General features: G+C 38.7%; 1 protein-coding gene across 1 annotated transcript; it reads right to left on the reverse strand.

Moving 5' to 3' along the window:
* Positions 1–962: 962 nt before the first annotated feature.
* On the reverse strand, positions 963–16345 carry LOC146550540 (scavenger receptor cysteine-rich type 1 protein M130-like). The gene is made up of 19 exons (XM_085259907.1): positions 16288–16345; positions 14555–14875; positions 14212–14310; positions 13849–14070; positions 13581–13772; positions 13329–13483; positions 12365–12512; positions 11809–12117; positions 10685–10990; positions 10124–10420; positions 9398–9706; positions 8515–8811; positions 7952–8224; positions 7325–7485; positions 6805–6913; positions 6468–6626; positions 5957–6052; positions 1951–2103; positions 963–1808 (listed from the first exon to the last, which is right to left on the reverse strand). The coding sequence occupies exons 1-19, from the start codon at positions 16343–16345 to the stop codon at positions 1624–1626; spliced, it is 3849 nt and encodes a 1282-aa protein (XP_085116033.1). The 3' UTR covers positions 963–1623.
* Positions 16346–16731: the final 386 nt, after the last annotated feature.

Genomic DNA, 16731 nt, shown 5'->3' on the forward strand with positions numbered 1-16731 from the left:
AAAAGTCATAAACAGGACAGAAACTAATGGAAGTTATAAACAGTTATAAACAATGTAAGCGGTTTGACAACTATTGGAATAGATGATCAGTGCAGATAGCTATAGTAACTGCTAAAAACAAAACAAATTTCCCACGTGTGGGACTAATAAAGGTTATCTTATCTTATCTTATCTTAAAATTTAAATGGCTGTTATAGTTTTAAGAATTCAGCTGAAAATGATTAATTATAATAGAGAACATTAAAGTGCATGATCATGAAAATGTATTCAAATTCTTTTGAACCCAAACATTAGTGAAAGAGTCAACAACCTGAAAGAATTGCATGTAATATTTTCAGGTTCAGAGCTTCGGGTGACTCTACAAGCGACGTCTTATTGATAAAATGGCTTATTGTGCTGTGTATCAAACTATAAATAGCATACATAACATACAGTTTGATACTCAACATCTAAGCCATTTCCAAAATTCCCGAGTGTCTGAGGCATCACTAGATGTGCATAAAGGATCAAACCTAAAAATGTTGTTCATTGTCAGTAAAGCAATGTTATTCATCCCTATGAACAGAATGTAATCTCAACTGGGAGTAGGGTAGAGCTTGGGAGTTAGCAGCTAATCGTAGTGCTGGCCAGTTAGTTCTGTTAGCAAAGTACATCCGTAATTCACAGTGACTCGAAATCACATGTTAATGTTGACTAGTGCTGAAACAAAATGTACCAGCGAAGCTAAACACGATGAAAGATCACACACGTGTCACTCAGATATGTTCCTGTGAAGTTGAGCATCTTTAACATGAGGACTAAAGGACCAGTTTCAAAATACCAACAGCACTGGTATTTCAGGTTGGACCATTAACTGATATGTTAATTGAAACAAAATCACTCAGAAAGACAAAAGATGGCAACCAAAACTTATTGAATTCTTTATGTTTTAAAGAGTATACTATATTTAGAACAGTAGCTTAATATTATGAGGCATACACTTGTTTGTTTCTACAGAGTTTGATGAAAATATCGATATTACACTCACATTTATAGCTGAATATAAATGTAACAAGACAGTTAGCTTAGCTAAGCCTGAAAACAAGAAGCAGGAAGAGGAGGCTAGCTCCCCACCTTTAAGAAACTGTAAGCTAAGCAAACCTTTTTAATATCTATCTATCTATCTATCTATCTATCTATCTATCTATCTATCTATCTATCTATCTATTAGCTAGCTCATGTGTTGCATCAACGTCACGCATTTAAACAAAGAAAACTGAATGAAAAATGTAATACCACACAGTACAGACATGTTTGATAAAAGCTTTACATTCAACTACTATTAAACACAATATCATGGAATGATTTATTGATAACACTAGTATCTGTCTTTTTTGTTACATTTTAAGTTTTTTGCTATACAGGATCAAGGGATGGATTTAAATTCTTTTAAAATTAAGTTCTTGCATTAAATGTCGTTTTCTTCAAGGAATTTCAGTAAATGTATGTTGCATGAATATATTTAAATTATTTTTGACCTCTTATTTTTAATTAGAGAAAAAGAACAGTTAATTTTGTCGTGTTTGTCATGAGCCACTTTGTGAGACTTTTTTTTTTAAAGTAGTTTCTAAAGCTGCATTTGGCTCACTTGTCTTGATCTGGCTCTAGGTAGTCCTCATCCCTCTTCACCAATCCTGGGGCTGCTGTGTTTAAGTCATGTGGTGTTTCAGGGCTGTCGTGGATCTCTGCTGTAGTCTGTGCAGTTTCAGGGATTGTATCAATGTCATCATAACTCTCCTGTGGATCTTCCACTTCGTAGGTTACCCCGTCTGTCACAAAGAAAAATGTTTGGCACAGTTAAACACTGATTAGATTGATGCCATTTTCAAATTTGAAATTTATTGGTACTGAAATGTGAAAACACTGTGTTCAAACTGGTTCAGAACTTTCTAGTGTTTTCATTATGGACACCTTCATGAACGTTGATGTCTTGGGCAGCAGGAGCAGTAGTGGCCGGAAAGGTCAGGGGTCGAGCCTCATCTGCTTCATCAATATCATCATAAGGTAAAGAGGAAACACTCCGCCCATCATTTTCTGAGACAAATTCAGTCTCAGATCTGAATCCTGAATGAAAAAAAGCTAATATTGTATTAAAAAATAAACTTTCACATCCCAGATCTGTGCCTATATATATATATATATATATATATATATATATATATTAGGGGTGCAACGATATTCGTATCGATATTGAACCGTTCGATACAGTTCGGTACGCATATGTATCGAACAATACAGCATTTGTAATTAATTTTATCAATTTTCCTTCTGACGATGCTGTCTGTGTTGAGCGCTCAGTGAATCTGCATTCGACTACTCCGCCTAGGCTCGACAGTGCAGCCTAGGCGGAGTAGTCGAATGCAGATTCACTGAGCGCTCAACACAGACAGCATAGTCAGAAGGAAGAGCGCAGGGCAAGCTAGCGAGACAGAAGTTAAGCTCTCCTTGTAACAGGCAAATTGAACGTCATTCAGATCTGGCGTTTGGAATTATTTTGGTTTTCATGTGACGTATGACCCTGAAGGTAAGCGAGTCATGGACTAAAGTAAAACAGTATGTTGGATGTGCCATGCAATGCTCAATTACATTGGTGTGAACTAGTGTGTTAGCGCAGTTAGCTCGTTAACGTGTTGGCCGTCTAGCCCCATGCACGGAGCGATCGGCGGTAGCTCGTTAATGGAGATTTGCCGTGTTGTGGCGTTAAGGTCATTTCAACGAGATTAACCTGAAGGCACTAGTGGGAACACAACGAATATGACTGCACATTTACGCCGACATCATCCTAGTGCAAAGACAAAAACAACAAGCATGCTACTAACTTTAGCCGAGTCATTTAGACAGCCGTTAGCACATGATTCTCCTTATGCTGCTGAGAATATAGCCCAGAAGAAGCGGATAGTATAGCTTTTATTTTGGAAAGAGCCATTTCTCTGTAATAAACTCTCTTTTCCAAAGATGAGTGATTCCTCAATCAGATACAGGGCTCGCAATATCGCTAGCCCGACGTCCCGGAGCTAGCGATTTTTTCAGTCGGGCTACCAAAATCTATCTCTTCCCTGCCCGTCGGGCTATTGTAGGAAAAATATATGTCAATGCTTTTGCATTCTTTCAGAAATGTAGCTGGGTAATTATGTCATTGGCATCGGTGAGCCACTGTCAATATGTGACATATTGAAGTCGCGTTTGAATTTGCGCTTGTTTTTTTGCTTTCACTTTGCAATCGTGCGAACTGTGTATAGAGAGTGACAGCACTGATCTGTGAGTGATGATAATTTGTGCACCAATTCCTCTGACATCGTCTTATTAATCGTTAGCTTACTATGCAAACATGACAAGTGAAATCTCCCGCAGCAAGCTTAAACATGTGAGAGGTTGACTCAATGCCCCACAGCTGGATACTGGAATGCCTAGAATTGTACAAGATCAATGGGACCCTAAGAGCCTTCATCAGGAACTCAATGGGGATGTGGCGTACAACACTAGAGGCCAACTCCAAGCCCATAGCACAAGTCACCATCAAGTGCGGGATCTACCAAGGAGATGCTCTGTCCCCACTGCTGTTCTGCATAGGCCTGAACCCCCTCAGTGAGATCATTAACAAGACTGGCTACGGATACCGACTACGGAACGGAGCAGTTGTCAGCCACCTCCTGTACATGGATGACATCAAGCTGTATGCCAAGAGTGAACGAGACATCGATTCACTGATCCACACTACCAGGCTATACAGCAATGACATTGGAATGTCGTTCGGACTGGAGAAGTGTAGTCGGATGGTAACAAAGAGAGGGAAGGTAGTCAGAACTGAGGGGATTGAACTACCAGAAGGCAACATTGCAGACATAGAGGACAGTTACAAGTACCTGGGGATCCCGCAGGCAAATGGGAACCATGAAGAGGCCGCTAGAAAGGCTGCAACCACCAAGTACCTGCAGAGGGTCAGGCAAGTCCTGAGGAGTCAGCTGAATGGTAAGAACAAGATCCGGGCCATCAACACGTACGCCCTGCCCGTGATCAGGTACCCTGCTGGGGTAATAGGCTGGCCAAAGGAGGCGATAGAAGCCACTGACATAAAGACAAGAAAGCTCCTTACCATGCATGGAGGGTTTCACCCCAAGTCCAGCACCCTGAGGCTGTACGCTAAGCGGAAGGAAGGGGGACGGGGACTGGTGAGTGTCAGCACCACAGTCCAGGATGAGACAAGGAACATCCAAGAATACATTGGGAAGATGGCCCCAACTGACCGAGTGCTCAGTGAATACCTCAAGAAAGAGGAGGGAGACGAGGAACCATCATGGAAGGACAGGCCCCTGCATGGTATGTACCACCGGCAGATAGAGGAGGTGGCTGATATCCAGAAATCCTACCAGTGGCTGGACAAAGCTGGACTGAAAGACAGCACAGAGGCACTAATCATGGCAGCACAAGAACAAGCTCTGAGTACAAGATCCATAGAGGCTGGGGTCTATCACACCAGGCAAGACCCCAGGTGCAGGCTGTGTAAAGATGCTCCAGAGACAATCCAGCACATAACAGCAGGGTGCAAGATGCTAGCAGGCAAGGCATACATGGAACACCATAACCAAGTGGCCGGCATAGTGTACAGGAACATCTGTGCCAAGTATAACCTGGAAGTCCCAAGGTCAAAATGGGAGATGCCCCCAAGGGTGGTGGAGAATGACCGAGCTAAGATCCTGTGGGACTTCCAGATACAGACGGACAAAATGGTGGTGGCTAACCAACCGGACATAGTGGTGGTAGACAAACAGAAGAAGACGGCCGTAGTGATCGATGTAGCGGTTCCGAATGACAGCAATATCAGGAAGAAGGAACACGAGAAGCTGGAGAAATACCAAGGGCTCAGAGAAGAGCTCGAGAGGATGTGGAGGGTGAAGGTAATGGTGGTCCCCGTGGTAATCGGAGCACTAGGTGCGGTGACTCCCAAGCTAGGCGAGTGGCTCCAGCAGATCCCGGGAATAACATCGGAGATCTCTGTCCAGAAGAGCGCAGTCCTGGGAACAGCTAAGATACTGCGCAGGACCCTCAAGCTCCCAGGCCTCTGGTAGAGGACCCGAGCTTGAAGGATAAACCGCCCGCAGGGGCGTGCTGGGTGTTTATATATATATATATATATATATATATATATATACACTGATTTTTACCTTTTTATCTTCTTTTTCATATTTAAATATGTATTACATAAAATATGTATTTATTTTATTGTTATTTATATTTATTTCTTTGTATGCTTAATGTATGGTTTTTAACTGCTATCTCTGTTTTATTATTGGAAAGCACTTTGGTCAACTTTGTTGTTTTTAAAGTGCTATATAACTAAAGTTGGATTGGATTGGATAATGTGTATATAACTGGTTCCACTCTGATACAATCTGACACAGAAGCTAAAGCTAGTGGCAAGAGATAAGGTGGGGGTCTGGATTTATATGTGAACAAAAGATGGTGTAATCCTGTCAAAGAGAAGATGCGTTGTCCTGATATTACTTTTTTGAAAGATAATTTTACTTTTTATACCTGTTTTATGTCTATCTTTTTGAAATTTAGGTGAAATTTAAATTTGTGCACCTTCAACTCGACAGCAGGAAGGATGACGTTGAAGAGGATAAAAAACATATACATGTTTTTATATAAAACATATAAAAACAGGTAACAATTTATATGGGCAGAGCCACTGACGTTCTTGATATAGTACAGTTATTTAAAAATAAGTTATGAAGACAGAAAACTGTAGTACTAACATGCAGTAGTTAGTGTAGGTGGTGCAGCTTCTCATATTATCGTGTCCAAATTAAAATAACGATAGTAGTGGTGTAGAGTATATCAAAGGCCATTAAGCTATGGACTTTAAACACTGTTTAGAAAGAAAAACAGATAAGATAACACTGAATGAATGACTCACTGCCACGACTGAAGTCTTCCATCTCATTGTCTTTGTCCATGACGTCCTCATAATCTCCACTTTCAAACTCCATGTCTTTCCCTGGCAGCATTCTTGCTGAAAGGTTACAGTGTTATAAATTTACTCATACAGCAACAGCTGTCTCACCAATGCACTGTGCTAATGTACCAGTGAAGTAACTGTACAAGGAGCACAGGAGCATGAAAAGCACACCACAAGCACAGGCGTTCTTAATTTTCCCTGTTCTGTATTTACATTTGGTCGAGTTTGGTGGAGCTGATGGGCTCCTTGTTCAATCAGCAGCAGTGACGGCATTATTTGAGTCAGAATTCAGTCAGTATGCTGAAAGACTGCCCTCTAAAAGTTTCCAACACCCTTTTCCTTTAAGCATGAAAGCTCTGGATTGATCTCATGTTCAGTCAGGATTTTTATGCCTTTTAAGGTAATTCATTAGAGCAAAAACAAACAAATAAAAAAACATGTGTGTAAGTCATGTAATAAATATACTCACCTAAAGCTCTGGACTCCCTGACTCTCCTGACATACATTCGTATAAATGAAGAAATCAAGATCACTACAACAAGAAGAAATATCACACCCACGATAATAGGTCCTGTGGGTATAGGCGGACGTGGTGGGGTTGGTGTTGCGGTAGTCAGTGTTTCATAGTCTGAAATCACACACAGCCAGTTTATTATGTTTTTTTCCGGATTCAGTTACAGTGAGTTTGAATTCCACTTTATCTGTATCACGTTGATCAAAGTAAGTCAGCTCAGATTTACAGAATACAAAAAGTGTCTTTCTGTCAAAAACAACTAATTGATTGATGGATTCATGGTTTCTCTTACCGGGACAATATATTTTAACTTGATTAGTGCTTTCACAGGAACTTCTTTTGACAGAGCGCCTGACATCCATGGTAACATCAGTGAACTCCAGTGTTGTTTCTAAGTTGACCTTGAATCAAATTTAAACTTTTTCACATTTAGAGATACAGCCAAAATCAAAAACACTGAAATTTTCTCTGGCAGTAAAAAACAGGCCGGACTGAAGCAACACACAGCAAAAGAAGTCACTAGAAGTCCAGACCAAAAGTATTGGGACATTCAATTTCTTTTATATTTCTGCAAACTTTGTGTCAGCAAAGTGTCCAGAAAGTTTCAAACATTTGGTCAATTTGTGTTTATTCAGATACAAGTCTCATGCATTTCTTTCCATTTTATAAACCTAAATATTTAAAATGTGAGATTCCAGTCTTCATTATTAGATTAAGCTGAGACACAGAGCCAGGAAACTGTCCATGATTTTGGTTTGTAGAATATGAGACAAATCAGTGACCGATTCAAGATGTAAAATGTAAAGATTTACCTGTTTGATTTCCGTAGAGGTGCTAGGGGTCTCTTTATCAATCTCTTCACAGAGCTTTAAGTTTTGGGAATGATTAAATGGACATACTCTTTCCCACTTATCTCGATAATTGACATAAAGGACACCTCCATGTTTTTCAGTCGTGCGGAACTTTACACTTTCTGTAAAAGCAAAGAAACTGTGTTTAAAGAAGGAAACAAGCTCATCCACTTCTGTCTGGCAAATATGATGTTAGAGATGGTCACCTTAGCTTTAGCAAAATCACTAGGAGCAAAGCAAGCACCTGTCATCACTCTGCATTTATTAAAGTTGGAGTGTAAAACATGTGTTCCACATATTTATTTTTAGAAATTTTCAACAAATAACTCAGATTTCTGGACAGAACCTGCCAGACTATAAGTGTCATGGTTTGCAATGCAAATTATTTGTAGCTTCACTATCTTATAATGAGCTTGACAATGTCATTTTTATTTTAAAGAAATAATCTTCTGTTTTATAAAATAAATACCTAAAAATTATCCCAAGATAATGAATTAAAATACTACCAGAATTAAGAGAGGACATACATGTATGTACTGTATATAGGGATGAGTTTATGGAAAGAGAGGTGTATGGACTCACACTTACCACTACAAGTAATGAACACCACATTTGTGTCACACTTTCCTTTAGTCCTCCTGCACTGGCCAATGATGGAATGGTACTTTTCACAGCTGACATGGTAAATGTTACCTGAACCCTTTGATGGAGCTTTGGATTCAATAAAGACAGCATTGCCACAAAGCTTTTCTTGGCAAACTTTGTGTGCATAGGATAGATCCCAGTTACTAGCACACACTGGAACGTCATCTATCCTCACTTCCCCACGGCAGCCCTGTGAAAGGCTGACACTGGGCTCCTCTGGGAAGGAAAGCAATAAACACTGCAGTCAAGTATTGATAAAGACATAAAGCACTGAGGTAGAAATGATCAGTTAATCTTCTCTGCACTGCAAAGTCAAAATATGAAGCACAAGTCCATAATCAAATAGTTCATTTAACACTTTTAGCTTTGGTTTGTTACTTTATCCAGTGTATCTGGAATAATTCTCCTTCACACTCCGAGTGTCTTGTTTCACTCTTCAGTGTTTCCAGTGCAAATGTAAAATGTCTGTGATCATTTAAGATCAGTCCTGCTGATATAAATCTTACTTTTGCATTCAATAAAGACGGGCTCCTTCCTTGAGGGTGTGGTTTTATTTTCACATTCCCAAATGCTTCCTGGATTTTCACCACAGCTGAAGCTTTTGTTCCAAAAAGAATCTATTTCAATTGTTTGGGGGTGGATTTCATTTGTTGATTGGTATCCACCACAGTCCATATTCTGGCAAAGCTTTTCCTTCTCAGTTTCATTGAAGTTTTCTCTGGAAACAGCACTGAGTCCCTGTCTCCAGTGAACCAACACTGTTCCACTACAGGCCTTTTTGTCAGGTACCATCGTCCTCCATTCTGAGACAGACAAGAGAAATAAAAAGTTCACAAAACATGATGTAACCAACCGGATCTGAATGATATAAATAACACAGAAATGACATTATGATCCTGCATCAACTTAAAGTTTTACACTTTTGAAGTTTAGCTACCCTTCTGACTGCTGCGTAAATAAAATGATTTTATAGAGTGATAACAAAGAGATGACAACTGATGACAGCGATATTTCTATAACCATCAGACTGCACAGGCCAGCTGTTTCCAGCTGATTCCAGACATTAAGTGAGTCAGACTGTGTGGCAGAGCCATACTGGTGACATGGACAACAAGCAGAAAAGAAAAGAGTAAAACTGAGTAGAACAAATATCATTAATGGAGGTGAGGATGTTAACATTCTAACCTTTATTGCACTAAAAGTAACCTTTGAAGGCGAGCATGTCAAAGTTTGAAAGCAGCATTATTTTTATCTCAACATTTTTCTGAAATACAAACTAGTCTCAGTTTGTTTCAATTTCAATTCAGTTTCAAAGCCTTTATTTTAAAATTAGGCTGAAGGAGCAAAGAATAATTCAGAAACTGCTGACACAAAGATCATTATACACACCAGAGCATCGGAGGCCACTGTGTTTGCAGGCAGCTGTAGAAGCAGTAATACTGCTGCATGCAGATAATGGACTGTTAGCATTTGCAATGCAGTTTAGGTTTGAAATGGCTAATTTATCTGCTGGTGCAGGTCCAAAGTAGGGAAGAGTTTCCACAGCATCACCACATTTAAGCTCCTGACAGATGGTGTTTCCATTGTTAGTGTCTTTGAGAGCATCCTCGCACACAGGGATCCACTTCCCCTCATACTCCACCTCTACGTTTCCAAAGCATTTGTAACTGGGAATGCTAAATCTGGGCTTGACACTACCTGAAAGAAAATATTATGAAAATCATGCTATATATTTATAATACTCTTATTTTATTTTTAATTAGAATTTTAAGCAACAAGAACTATCATCATCTTAGTGTAAAGAATTTCAGTCTGATAGCTTCAGAAAGATTTATATTTGCTTCTTTAACACAAATGAGCTTAATTATGAAAAATAGTATTTAAAAAGATATTTTTAAAACATTTGAAGGAACATTTAAAAACAGACTTATGTCTTTTTGTTTGTTTTTTACATTCTGTTATCCTGTAACTTAGTGACTGAAGAATCAACAAACCAATAAAACTGGCACTTTTTTCCAAAGGGTCCAAATCAGTTGAAAATGAAACTTTTTAAAAAGCAAGTTATGACATTTATTATATTTTTGTAATATAAAATTACTTTTAAAAAACAATTACCTGAGCAAACAACATAGGCTGGTTTTTCTTTACAGGACTTATCATTGTCCTGGTTTTTGACAAAGATGCTCTGTGTCAGGTCAGTAGTCTGATTTGTCGGGTGTAAACTCTTAAAGAGGATATCACCATCTTTGGGACTGTTGTGGGCTTTTATGGGCGTCCCACAGTTCAGCTTTTCACACAGCTTCACAGACTTGTCTTCTGTCCAGGTGTCTGCACACATATCTCCTTCTTTCTCTTCTACATGAATCCTGACTTTTCCCCAGCAGCTGTTCGTCAACCTCATCTCAATATTTCCTGTTGTGACATGAAAAAGTTAAATTTAAGAGGAAACTAGTATCAGCAGATATTTCACAACTTCTTAGACCAAGCTAGGTTTCAGAAAAAATAGAAAATAGTAGAAATTTGATTGAGAGAAAACAAGGAGGTGAATGTACATCTATGGACATTAAAAGGTAAAGTCTGTTATAAGTAAATTGTCTCTTCTGTGACACAATAAATCAATTCCATAATGACCTTATTCTTAGTTTTATATTTTAACTCCTTCATATTTCACATTACCTGAACATTTCACATAGGCAGTAGAATTATGGTGGTCAGGAGGCAGAGGTGTAGTTTGGTTACACTCAAAAAGAGACTTTTTTCTGGATGAGCAGCTAAAAGAGTTTTTCCAAACTTTATTAATCATATCAGCCCCAGAATTGAAAGAAAAGTTTGCAGCGTTCCCACAATGCATCTGCTGACACACTGTGTCTGCAGACTCTTGGTTCCATGTCTCTTTAGACCCAGAGAGCCAGTAGATTTCTCTGCCATGCTCTATCCCCACATGACCAGAACAGGTTCCACTTAAAAACACCACCTTGTGACCTGATGGACACAAAGAGAGAAACATGATATACAGTAAGTGGCTGTGCAGGTCGTCTACCTGTTGAAAGGTCAGTGGTTCACAAAGACATAGACACAAAAATAGGAAAGTGGTGCATAAATACATACTTGGTGAAAGAAGCTGAATGGAGATATACCACAGTCTGGGCTTATTCCAGCATAACTAAGTGGTTATTCGGGGTCACGTTATTGAACACTAATTATAATAATTATCAAGTAAAGATTTAACTGGAGGCCAATTTAATATTTATAAGATTAAAATATACTCAGTTTTATCTCTCTTTATAAGAAAAAAATGGGCATTGGCTTTAAGACTTTCCTTAAGAAGCATGTGACTTTCCAAAAAATAATTTTGTAAATTACATTTGAGTAAAAAGTCAAGGCAGCATGTTAAAGAAAAAATGGTAATATGGCATGATCAATGAAAGTTGTAGTGTCTTATTTCACTTTTCTGATCAAAACAGATTAACAAAAATCCGTTTCTTAGTTTGCAAGTATTAAACTGTAGGTATAGAAGGACTCTTGAGCCTGAATGAGGTCAAGAATAAGCTGAGGGGAAAAAACGCATTTTCTTTTCTTCTGCCTCACATCGATGAACGAAAATGGCTTTTTCCTGGTTCTAAGCTTTTGTCGTATATTAGTAATAATTTAGTATTTCCCGTTTTGATCAAACTTCACCAATATAATCAGTGTTAAGCAATTAAAAAGCCAAAGATACAAACATTCTTCCTTTAAGAAAGGAAACCGTTTTTCCGGCTGATGTCACTGAAGGGCAGAGAAATAAAAAAAATAACACTCACCCTCACAGGTGATTCCAGCTGCTTCCGTTTCCCGATCCGAAAATTGGTTGTTTGAGTTTTCTGTTAAACACTCAGATATCTTTGATATCTTCTTATTTCTCGGACACGTTATTGACAGGAAGCTACCAGAACCCTGACTGAACTTTTCAGTTTTGCCTTTTTCCCCACATTGCAGTTGTTTGCAGACAGCTGCTAATTGAGCGTCTGTCCATTCTTTTGCAGGAACTTTCTTCCACTGGCCCTCATGCTTTATCTCCAATCTCCCAGCACATCTTCCAGGACCATCTGCCAGGTTCACCTCCACACTGCCTGTACCACGACAATAAGAGATTTATCAGCCACGAAACACAAAAAGAATAAATACATTAAATTAAACTCTTACTGAACACATTTTGGGAAAAATATAATCAGAATTTAACAATGTCACAATTTCACTGAATGAAGTAACTCATTTTCTCTCTCGACATAGAATTTATTGCAGGATTTAAAATCCCATTATAAAAGTAGACAAAGGCCATCAGCAGCCACTCTGTACATTTCCACTGCTGTATCTCACCTGAACACACCACATAAGGTTGGTTTGAACACTGGATGTTCTTGCCATGCTGAGACTGACAGTGCCACAGTGAGGACTCGCTGCCTTTGCAGCTCACACGGTCCATTATCCCTCTTGAATTTTGACGTTCGACTTTAGTATAAATCAGCTAGAACAGAGCATTTATGAGTTTGCTTTATTTCATTGACAGACAGAAAACACTGACTGATTTAAAGACAACGAGTCACTGCATATTGTTAGCCTGGGGAAAAAAGAGTGGTGAATAAATATAAATCACAGACAGTGGAATAACTTAAATTATCAAACAGTACAGATAAAACTAACATCCACTTGTTTGGTTGGATTGATTAGGAGCTCAAACTGTTGAACTTACTTTAAACATTTTTAATTTTAATTCATTTATTTTAATCAAGGGTTTCCAACTCCAGGCCTCGGGGGCCGATGTCCTGCAGTTTTTAGGTGTGTCAGTAATCCAACACAGCTGATTCAAATGGCCAAATTACCACCTCAACATGTCTTGAAGTTCTCCAGAGGCCTGGTAATGAACTAATCATTTGATTCAGGTGTGTAGACTCAAGGTGAGATCTAAAACCGGCCTGGAGTCGGGGACCCCTGCTTTAATTATTTTGAGGTTCAAACAATGCCATGTTGATCAAATCAAGTGATTATTAAAATTCACAAAATAAACATTTGTTGCAACCCTGTAAAAAAGCATCAATCCAACTATACTGAGGAGAAAAAGCTACATGGTGATCACTAATATTCTTGTGCCATCAAAGAAATATATAATATTGTTATCATCTCCAGCAGCTTTTACTTCATGTGCATTCAGTATTAATGGTGCACGTTAGTACACTAATTACAATAAAGTCCATAGCACTGCTGTATGGACAGTTTCTGATACACTCAGTATCCATGTATCAGAACACCAGGTAACTTATGTTGACTAAACTTGAACACTCACTTCCCCACATCCAAGCTCCTTGCAGACCAATTCAGCTTCCTTTTTAGTCCAGGTGGAGGCACACACAGGATTAACTGAACCTTTCACTTCAATATTAACTGTACCATAGCACTTGCTGTCTTTACCAGAGTCCTTCAGAACTACTTTAACTTTATCTGAGGGAGAGAGAGAGAGAGAGAGAGAGAGCAGTTTCACAGTGTGAAGTGTTTGCTTGGAAGTTGTTTGTGTTGGAATATAGATGTGTTGAATTACCTTTGCATGTCACATTAAGGTTTTTGTTTGTGCTGTTGTTTGGGCTGAGAGAGTTACCGCAGTGCATTTGCTGGCACACATCAAAATCAAAGTTGTCCTGTTGAACAGGTACCCAGTTGTTATTTTCTTCTTTTTCCAGCTGCCCAGAACACACATTTGACTGGTTTCCTTTGAGCTGCAGTCTCGTATAACCTGTTCATAAAAACACTTTCACCATATGTGTGTGTGTGTGTGTGTGTGTGTGTGTGTGTGTGTGTGTGTGTGTTACCTTCACATATGACAGAAACAGGTTTGCATGATGCTGAATTGTCCTGTTCGCCATTCACACACTGCCACAGATGATCTGGATCTGCATTTTTAAAGGCTGAACAATCGATCTTCATCTTTGATGAGTCCCTGAAATTATCACTAACCATACTCTCTGAGGGAGGAATTTCTCTGAGTCCACCACACCCGAGATTTTTACACAGAAGCCTGGCTTCTTTTTCACCTTTTTAAGAGAGGAATTAAAACAGTCCAAAACATTTCGAAAAGCAATAAAATATTATTATAGCATCAAATTGAGAGAGAAATGTTGACAATATTTGAACAGCTCTGCCACATAGAAGATTAGCAAAAAGAAAATACATACCAGTGCTGTTGTTACAAAAGTAACCCGGAGGTTTGCCATCAATGGAGTACTTGACAGCTCCAGCACATTTGTGTCTATCCAGGCTCAATGTGATATTACCTTGAGGAACGCACTCAATTACCAGCCAAATATAAATACAGATAAAAAACAACAAACACCACAATCGATCCTATCAAGTAATTTCCAATACAGTTCATTTTCTTAATTTTCCTAACAACTTTTAGCGAAGAGTTTAAGCTTTTAAAGTTGCAGTTTTTGTCAGTACTTTCAATACCCCCCACCCCCACCCCACCTCCCCCCCACCCCCAGAAAAAAAAGAGAAAGAAAGATCTAACAAACTTACTTGAACACTTAAGTTTTTTCACTGTGAGCTTTGAGTAATAGCTGGACTTCCAACCAGGATGTTTACATTTCCACAGAGCGCTCTCGTGTCCTTCACACTTCAGTTCATTGAGCCAGATCGGTCTGTCTTCAGAAGGCTTAACAGTATCTATTACTGAGTTCTCCACAGGTTCCCCACAGTGAGTGCTCTTACAAACCACTTTTTCAGTGTTCTTGTCCCAGTGTGTATCCCCAACATAACCCCATATGTTGTTATGGTAGACTTCAAGGTAGCCTTCACATGGGTAGCCTCCTTTGTTTTTTAGAATCAGTTTGTCCTCAGCTAGGAACATACAAGGTTTATACAGCAAATTATTATTATTGTTATGATTTTTTCATGGCTGACTTACTTTTGGGAACTGCAAAGTAAATATTTAAAGTTGTAAGTTTAAAATGTCTTTTGTTTATTTGTTTTTTATCTGAATATCGGTAAAAACACTTTTTTTACAAATCTTTTTAATCCCTTCATGTCTTTCTTTAGGATAATATCATCATTCCTCAGCAGATTTATACAAAAACAACAATGAAAAACCACAGTGGTTTATATTTTTTTAACATATGGGGTGTCTATTGTAAATGGCATAGATTAAGAGGAAGGGTATTGTACACCCATGACAGGTTACCAGTCTGTCACAGGGCTAACACATGGAGACAGAACACCGCTGATGCTCACACTCACCATCATCATTAAGAATTACCAATTAAACTAAGCCCTTAGTACCCATGCAGATACGAGGAGAACAGACAAACTACACACAGGAAGGCCCCAGGCTGGATTTGAATCACTTTCGCACTGTGAAGTGACAGTACTAACCACTGGACCACTGTGATTTCCAGCGAGGGCTAAATTTGCTAATGGGCCAAAATAGCATGCGAGTACAATTCGGAGGCATGCTGATGGGTGTGGTTAGTTTTATGGATAATTTACAAATATTGCACTGTTTTAAACACAGGTGCAGTCAGTTCATTTCAGGACAAAATCAGCCTGTGTTCTTAATTTCAATATTGTCCTGACTATATTTTGCACCTGCATCTGCAGAATCCGTCACAAAAATCTCGGACTTCCCTCCTCTAACACGTGCCTCTTGTCACTGAGCTCTTTGTAAATACTGTACTTTTCTTGACTTTTTTTTTGACAGAAAAACCCAGTTTGCACTTGAAAAGTCTTGATTTAAAAAAAATCACAACAGAAATCTGGACATACACTTGAATTGAACTGTTACATTTCTTCCACACCTTGAAAAGGCTGCTATAAATAAAACAATTTTACATATAGTTTTTAAATAAAATGAGAGAAGGAGAGTCATAGGTGCCCTGTGTGATTGTGAGTGCGAATGGTTCTCTGTCTCTATATGTTTGCCCTGTGACAGACTGGTGGCAACCTGCACAGGGGGTACCCTGCCTCTCGCCCTAAAACAGCTGGGATAGGCTCCTGCAACCCTGACCCGAGAGAATGGGTGTATTTTAAAATATAAATAATATTTCAAAGGTATTTCAAGGATTTCTTCCTAAGTTGAATTTTACACAAAAGTACTGCATTGATTGTTTTGGGGGTTTTTTTGGTTCAAATTCAGGATCACATCTGGACTCAGTTCTAACGCATTCACACACACGGTCATATAGAGAAATTCAAATTAGTACCAACAATTAACAATATTACTACTGTTCAGAATGAAATAAACTGAATTAACTTGCCTTGTGAGATCACCAGCTCAATGTGAGCAAGGTGGAGAAGCAGGAGGAGGAACCACATCGTCACCACAGCTCATGACTTGAGAGTGAGACAGACAAATGATGCGCTCAGCTTTATATTGCCATGGCTTCGCCCACCTATAAAATGGAAATGAGCAGCATACGCGCCAAAGCTAGACTCACAAATATTAACTTAGATTGAAAGACACACAACTAACTAACACACAAGTGTCCTTACTTCATATACAGCACCTTTTTATGCTCTTCTCTTCATTAAACTAAAATTCCCCTTGATGCTGTGACACTGGCACACAACATACTGTATTAGAATGTACAATTGATCAACTGTTGATAAATTATAAATGTTAAGTTTAATAACTGATGCACATGGCTGTTTTGATGTTTTTAATTTGCTATTATTATTTTCATTTGAGATATTTCAATAAA

This window comes from Mchenga conophoros, linkage group LG20, assembly GCF_057382185.1.
Source record: "Mchenga conophoros isolate Kocher_MC1m ecotype Shallow Benthic linkage group LG20, M_conophoros_male_GT1.1, whole genome shotgun sequence".
NCBI classification, from domain to species: domain Eukaryota; kingdom Metazoa; phylum Chordata; class Actinopteri; order Cichliformes; family Cichlidae; genus Mchenga; species Mchenga conophoros.